The sequence below is a fragment of the Nannochloropsis gaditana genome (assembly GCF_000240725.1).
Source record: "Nannochloropsis gaditana CCMP526 unplaced genomic scaffold scaffold501, whole genome shotgun sequence".
In the NCBI taxonomy this organism is placed as follows: Eukaryota; class Eustigmatophyceae; order Eustigmatales; family Monodopsidaceae; genus Microchloropsis; species Microchloropsis gaditana.
This window is the reverse complement of record NW_005803452.1, coordinates 11,978-20,030: the sequence shown is the minus strand read 5'-3', so window position 1 is coordinate 20,030 and position 8,053 is coordinate 11,978. Positions and strand designations below refer to the sequence as shown.

The window sequence follows — 8,053 nt, the reverse complement described above, 5'->3', positions numbered from 1 at the left end:
GCTGCGCCTCCCAGCCAAGTCTTCTGGGAGGCCTCCTTGCTTACACCGAAAGGCACCTGGCCAGGGCAGATCGGCTGATTCAGGGGGCCTACCTGATTGACTACACCCTGAGCGGGCTGCAGGTGCTATTTCCCTTCCCGGCTGAGGAAGCGAGCGAGGGGAAGGGACCAAGGCCGCAAACGCAGTCACTGGCGCTGCCGTCGACCCCTGGACCGGAGGAGGGCATACAGAAGGAAAGCTGGGTCCCAGAAAGAAGGGAGGATGGGAAGAAGGGCGAGAGCGAGGAGGATGCGGAGAGCACGTCCTCCTCCTCCTCGTCCGCATCGGGGGAGGAAGGCGATGGGGAGGCGGAGGAGTTAAGCACGCAAGCTACCTCGTCCTCTTCCCCCTCGCAGGCTGCGAAAGGGAAAGCCAAGAATGCCAAGAAGAAGGCACCCCCGGCGGAGCAATCGACGCCGTCCGCTCGACCGCTGCGTGCCCCGAGGGAGGGATCAGGAAGGAGGCAGGGCGCTCAGACTCGAGTCGGAACAAGGGCCGTTGCGTCCATGGACACACCCACTCCTTCCACGTCGAGGGGCTCCCAAGTCCGGAGGCGCGGTCCTCAGGAAGTGGTTGAGAAATCCGTGGAGCAAGGGAGGGAGAAGAGCGAGAGCCAAGGTGATGCAGGGACTCGGGGAAAAAGGAAAGCGAATGGGAGTACCGGACAGGGTCGTGACAGAAAAAGGAAAATCAAAGTGTAAGGATTTTGGGGCTCATCAATTGACTGATGTGTGTAAAGCATCTTTTCAAAGTAAAGTAATGAAAAAAGTACCGAAATTGTCAGCCACTTGCGTCCCAAGAGACCATATGAACGATCCAAATCCGCATCCTCCTCCAAATCCAGGACCAAAGCAAGTCCAAGGCTCTGTATCAGGACACTCTTGCGCGTTACCGACCCACATTGTTTGAATATTTATTATCTGTCGATCCCTCCTGTTTTGACGAGGAGACACACTCGTAGTGGCGCCTTTCCTCCACCCCCGGCTCCCAAGCCTCTATACAAACCGCCCCCTCACCACATGAACCGCGCCACACTCCCGTCGCCCCACAAGAAGGGCCGATACAAGAACACATACACAGTCAAAGCATCGATAAACACGAACAAAACAGTGGAAAGGAGCAGGGACGTGTGCGAGCGAGGCGGCGCTTCCAACAGGGTCATGACGAGGGGCAACGTGAAGTAGCGGGGCTCCAAGAGGTGCGCTGGCACCAGGACCAGAGCAACGGCCACGCCCACAACCAGCACGGTCAAACTGCTACTTCTTCTACTCGCACCACTCCCTTGGTAAACGCGAGTGGTCAGCCACCACCCTGCCAACGCGTACAGGGGCGTGAGAAAGAGGTTGGCAAAGGGGTACCTCTGGAAGACCCGCCGCCAAAGGTAGAAGACGTAGTGCCGGTTGTCGGCGAGGAGGAAGGGGTGGGAGAGGGTGAACCGGTGCAGCACCAGGCCGGCCAGTGCCAAGACAAACATGCCAGGGAGCAGCCCCCCCCCCGTCCCCGCCCCCGACCGCAGCCACCGCCCGAAGCCCTCTATCGCGCTGCACTTGTCGCCCTCTGCCGGCTCCCACACCCCGGGGACCAGAAAGAGGGGCCGGTGGACACAGGCGGCAAGGAGGAGGAAGTAGGCGAACTGCGCCACGTGGAAGGTGGGGACGTGGTGGCCGGCGTCCCCGAGCACGACCCGGCCCCCGTTCCAGGCCAAGAAGCCCGCGAAGCCGAGGATGGCGAGGACGTACGGCCAGAACCGCCGGAGGAGGGACGGGAGGGACCGAAGCAGGTACACGCCGAACTGAAGGAGGAGGGAGAAGGAGAGGGGCTCGCTGGGATCGGGCAGGTTGGGTTTGGGGCCGGCGGCGGCGAAAAAGAGCCCGCCCGTCCCGGAGGCCGTGCTCCCCGTTCCTGAGAGCTGGCCCTTGGCGCTGTGGCCCGCCAGGGGCGTGGTCGGGTAGTAGTAGTCCCTCTTCAAGAAGGCGGTCTGCAGGTCCTCCACGATGCTCGTTCCCAGCACGAAGCAGACCCAGATCACGTTGGTCTGGCGCAGGAGCAAGCTCGCCCCTCCCACCACGGCCGCCTGCACGTGCCTCTGCCGCCGCGCCAGGTAGTACATGCCCAGCACCGCGCAGAGCGAGGCGGCATCCGTGTAGTCCAGAAAGCCGAAGAAAAAGATCACGGGGTAAAGGCTCAAATTCAAGGCTTGCGCGAGCGCCTCCCCGTTGCTGAGCTGCTGCACCCGGTAGAAGATGGCCTGCAGCAGCATAAAGGACCCCAGATTGAAGGCAGCGCTCAACGGTCTCAAGTACGGGACGAGAGATGGGCCGTCGTCCGCACACAGGGGGATCCCTCCCACGCCCATGAGGCGGCGCACGCTTTCTATGCTGCGGACCAGGGCCGCGCCTAGTAGGTAGAGGCCCGGGGGGGTCGTAATCTTCGGGTCCCATACGTCTGCGGTGCGAAAAGGAGACGACGGTAAGGTCGATGAGCAAACAGGGGGTACGCGCCACAGTACGCGAGACGGAAAGGCAGGGACGCCGCGCTCGCCTACTCGCCGCCAACACGTTTTCGGTCAAGACAAGAGGCCTCGCACTCCCGCTAAAATATTACAGAATCGAGGTACCTACCAAATCGACCCTGGCAGTAAGCCCGTGTTTGCCTCTCGTGGAAAAGCTCGTCCTGGGTGGAATACGGCAATTGATGAGGAGGAGATTAGGAGGAGGAACCAGGACTCCTTTTCTCGTGCAGTCCTTTGCCTCCTAAACGCCCCACCTCGGCCCACTCACCATGTAAGCGTCGGGCACTTGCCACTGGAAAAGGAGGAGAATGCCGACGTGAAGGAGAGCCAAGCCGGCCAGGACTTGGTAGCGCGTGAACCCGTCCAAGGCAACGTGCAGGAAGCCCGGCTGTCTTTTTTGAGCCTGCCTCCTCCAACACCGTTTGCTGAGGCTCCATGAGGCCGTCATGGTGACTTTTACGGCCACGCCCAAGGGAGACACCTAGATACAAAGGAATCCCAAGAGGTACACTGAACGACATGAGTGTGGGCTTCTTTTGGCTGCACGAAGCTTCATTAGTTGTCCCCCCCAAGACCCCTGAGATAACCACACAGATGGCAAACATGTTTACGAACACTCGACCGTGCCATCATTTAAATCTGCGAACTGGGTTGGTGCTTTTGCCGTCGTGGGGAGCCAGCCCGCATGAAAGCTTGGCAAGACGATAATATCATAAAGAGATAGAAAAGACACGGCCGTCACCACGCAGCAATCCCGACGCCGGCGGTCACTGAGACCTCACTCCCACGATATACTTCAAAACGTGCCCATGCGCGTACTTGCGGCATCTCCTTCGCACTTCCTCAACGTGCACGGACATGGGCAGGGACAGCGAGCGGTCTCGTCCGACATTTTTTGGTTGCATCCAGGCGATAAACAAGCATGGCCGCAGAGAGTCCCTCCGCTCGCCAGTCGTGACGTCTTCCTTTGAAGGCCTGCGGGAATGGCCATACACCGTGACTTCTCCACTCAACGCCGTATTACACCCACGTACAGGAGTAAACCATGCAGATAAAGAGGCGGAGGGGTGTGGGAAGCAAAATTTCGGTTTCCATGGAAGGGTTTGAAACCAAGCCTGGTGTCACAGCCGAGGGCCCGGCGATGGAGATCACAGGAGGGTAAGGGACGCGTTTGCCTCTCGAGTTTTTCAAGCTTATGTCGTGCTGGGGCACCATTTTCACTCCCCATATCTCGCAATATTTCTAGAGGGCGAAATGTAAGCCATGCTTATGGCCAAAAAGGCAGGTGTGCCAGTCTGCACGAGAATCCTTCCAGACTACCTCCTTACCTGGCTGGACAGCTGCCACCTGGTGCCTCGCAGCGCACGACCCCCGCGGGTATACTCAGAAGTCACGAAAAAACGAAGAAATCCACAACCATTGGTAGCTTTGCGACCGATCTGGAGATGCATGGGCGGTGCGAGGACTCCCCCCCTTTGCTAAAGCTCGTGGCCCTGGGGGGGTCCGATGCTGTCTCTCCTGCCTCCACCCCGACAGGCAGCCCCTGCCGCAGCCCGTCAGACCAAGCCTGTGCATCAAGAGACTTCCATGCAGTAGACCCGTCTGTGGTTCTGGCCTCGTCAGCATCAAGCCCACCTTCACTGTCGTCGCCGAGCTCCCCCGTTTGCTACAACTCCCAACTTCACCATCTGCCCGGCAACCACCCACAAGGTCTCATTATCGGTCCGCAGCGCTTGTCATTCATGTCCAGGAGTACCTATGCACCACATTGCCCGAATTTACCACCCACGATAGCATCGGCGGCAGCGACGATGCCAAAATCGGGAAAGAAAGGGACGACGCACTTGCTAGCTGGCGGCCCTGCCCCTCAGGAAGAAGAGCTGGAGCCGGAGGCGGAGCAGCAGCTGCAGCAGCGACAGTACCTGCGGCGCGACCCACAGCAGCCCGAACAATGTCGCGGGGGCGGCGAGCAGGAGGAAGAAGAGGCGGGGCCGTCGTCGCCTCGGGGTGCGCGAGCTGCCACGGCTGTCAATCCAGCGCTGGGTTCCCCCCCTTCCTCCACCCCACCTCCCTCCCGCCGTGCCGTGGAGGCTTTACACAATGGTCCACCGGCCGCTGCGGTGAGTCCAAGCTCTGCTTTTTTGCGCGAGAAGGAGCTGCTGTGGAAGACGCGCGTCCCGGAATTCTCCCTGGCCCTTCCCACACCTCGCGAGGACCCCACCTCGGTGCGGGAGGAGATGCTGGCGAGCACTACCGCCCTGCCCGTCTCCCAGCCCGTGCGCTTTGGGGCGGTGATCCGCCTGTGGGTGAAGGAGGAATTGGAGCCAGGGCGGCCTGTGGACCGGGAGCGGGGGGGCTTCTTGGGATACGCGGCTCGAGACCTCCGGCGGATCCAGGGCGCGTTGCCGCAGGGGGGCCGTCTGAACGTGGGCATGAACGACACCTTCTTCGTCCTACCCCCCTACCAGAGCGGGAGGGGGTGGCATGTCCGGGAGGCGTACTTTCGAGTGGAGGACGCGGCGGGGGGCGGGCAGCGGAGGGAGGGGGAGACGGTGCGGTATGGAGAGGAGCTGCTCTTAGTCGACGAGGAGGACAACGTGATGTGCCACTTTAGAGGGCGGAAGCACATCCGTCGGAAGCCGCGGGGGACCAAGGTGGGTGGGAGGGAGGGGCTAAGGGGCGGGCCAGGGCCTGGGAGCGGGAGCCCTCGCTTGTCTGTCCCCTGTGTGCCTTGTCTTTCTCGACCTCCTCTCCCTCTTGATCCCGGGACAGGGGGAAATGAGCGTCGCCTTGCTCCCGCCCCGCGAGGACATGCTCGGGAGCGACGTCCTCTACGGGGACACGAATATCCGCCTCCAACTCGCCACCCGGCGCGGCCTGAAGACGGAGGCCGTCGCCCTCAGTGCCCTGCGCCGAGACTCCATCGACGCCGTCGGCGGCTTCCTCAACTGTTTGGGTCGTGGCCAGGTGCGAGGGAGGGAAATAAGGAAGGAGGGAGGGAGAGAGGCGTAGGCGGGCGACGAGTGGGCGCAGGAGTCGGAGATGCGGCGAGCACGTTTGCCAGCGCCCTCGCAAACCTCATGCCCCTCCCCCTCTTACATAGGAACTCAACTTCGACATCGAGCACGCGCCACCGCACATCTCGGAAATCACCCTCACCACCTCCATGAGCCATGGGCACCGGCACTTCCTCAGCCGAAGCCACCACCACCGCGTCCCCTGGGGCCAGACTGTGAGCTTCGTCACCCCCTCGTGCCAGGACCACACGGCCGCGGCCCACGAAGGTTGCCTTCTCCGCGTCACGCTCTCTAACGGGAGCCGTCTAAAGATGCGGCAGGGACATTGCGTGTGGACCGAGATGGGGGAGGAGGAGAAGGACAGGGGCTTCGAACGGGAGCCGTCCGGGGTGTGGCTGCCGACCAAGGGCATCGAGGGCGAGGATGTGGACTTGCTGGTACGACTCGTGCGGACTGAGACTGCAGCCTTGGACCCTCGCCGCCATTTCCCAGGGGCCACGCTGTCTGCCACAAGCGCCGGCCCTAATTTTTCCGCCTCCTCCCGTCTTGCGCCCCTCACGTGCAACGCGCTCCTGGCCTCGCTCGCCCGCAGGCTGCCTCGGGATTGTCCTCTTCTCGTCCACGCGGCCCTCTTCCTCCTCCTCGAGGCCCTCCTTGCTCCGGGCGGACCCGCAGGTCCGGCCCCTCTCCTGGCCCGTCTTGCCACACGCAAAGACACCGCCCTCGCCTTTTCACTGGCCTGCGTCCTCTACGCCGGCTTACAATGGCTGCTGCGTCGGTCCCGGCCCGACCCCAGAGCCCCACCGGTCCCAGCGGGCGCGACCCCTGCTTCTTTCGCGTCGTCGTTGAAGCGTCCCCAAGCACGCGACGGTCTCCCGGCCACCATGCTCTTCGACAAGTGGGAGCTCCTCGTGCTCGACTGGCGCCCCCCCCTCGATGCTGCCGCCATCTCTCCCGCCGGCCTCCCTTCCCCCGCCCCCGTTCCCCCTACCTTTCTAGAAGCAGAAAAGGGAGACGAGGTCAAGGCCCGGGCCCGATGGGCCAGGACCCAGGCATGGCGGGCCTCCCACCAGGTCGACCAGATCCTTGCCCAGCCCCACCCAAAGTTCTCGCTGATCAAGCGTCACTACCCGCAAGCATTCCACTTCCGAGACAAGGAGGGTCACGTTTGTTTTTACGAGCTGTTGGGGCGACTCCAGGTGGGTGAGCTGCTGCGTCAAGGTGTCAGCCTCTCCGATTTGACCGAGCATGTCATCCTGCAGCAAGAGTTCCTCTGGGGGGTCCTCCAGCCCGAACAGAGCGACAGGGTCACCCTGGTTTTGGACCTGAAGGGGGTTTCCCTCGCGGACGTGACGGGGGAGGTGGTCAATGTCGCCAAGATGGCTGTAGGCCTGACGTCCACCCACTACCCCGCCCGCTCGTGCAGGACGCTGATCCTCTTTGTCCCCGGCTGGTTTAACCTGATCTTCCGCTTCGTCAAGCCCATGCTCAACGAGGACACGCGCAAGAAGATCGTCTTTCTGGACGAAGGGGCCGTCCGCCAGGGCGCCATGCTCGAGTACATTGACGCCGAGTTCCTTCCCAAGGAGTACGGGGGCACGTGCGAGGTCCCCCTGGGGGAAAGTCCCTTTGAAATCCAGCTGAGGAGTATTGTTGAGGGGGCCGCTGCGGCAGGGATAAAAGGGGAGGAGGATGGAGGGGAAGAGGGGTTGGGGGAGGATGAGGAGGGAGAGAAAGGGTCATCCGACGGACCAAAAATTGAAAACGGGGAGGATTTGATTGGTTAGTGTTGATAAATTTCACGCATAATAATACTGATTCAGGAAGAACGTAAAGGTTTTGGTTTATGTAAATAGTTGATATTGGAAAGTGCGATCTTGGCCGACTTTCCTTACTCCGTCCAGGAGGGCATTAGACCGATCTGTAGTCGACAGTTACATATAAACTAGAAAGCGAACACGCAGTAAAAGCAGGATCAAAGCAAGCAGGACCAGGGAGAGTTTCGAGCCTCCCTCCGGTTTGGCGCATCAAAGCCACGGCCCAGCATTCATTTTTCGACCCAAGCCTGTAAGATAGGATTTTGATATTATCTGGGTCATGAAAGTCAAAGAGTAGAATGAGTGGTCCGTGTAGAATAGATTGCCACATGAGAAGGAAAGCCCACAGAGGTAATGCCCGAGCGTATGCGTCGGCTGGTCATTTGACGGCGCTTGTCTTAATTTCTTTCACGTGGTGTTGTGAATATGTGTTCTCCCTGCGTTTACTTGAGCCGTACTCGCTTATAAAAACAAAAGTGCAACTGCACTTTCTCGCTCCCCTCTGTCCCGCCAGAGTTCAGTCTGACAGGCACCCGTCCAGATCCTCGTCGTCATCACAAGTTGTCGCGGTGCCACCACGGATGGCGGCGTGCTGGCTCAAATGGAATCGGCGAAGCTCGTCCAGGGTGGGTGGCGCCGTGTAGTCGATCGCCTCTAGCTTACCCAGC

At 60.9% G+C, this 8,053-nt stretch overlaps 1 protein-coding gene across 1 annotated transcript; it reads left to right on the top strand.

The window, feature by feature from the left end:
* Positions 1-1,003: 1,003 nt before the first annotated feature.
* Positions 1,004-1,460, top strand: NGA_2098210 (uncharacterized protein; the record flags this gene model as incomplete). Its single annotated transcript, XM_005854461.1, has 1 exon — positions 1,004-1,460. A coding segment is annotated over one exon (457 nt), but the record flags the coding sequence as incomplete, so codon positions are not given.
* Positions 1,461-8,053: the final 6,593 nt, after the last annotated feature.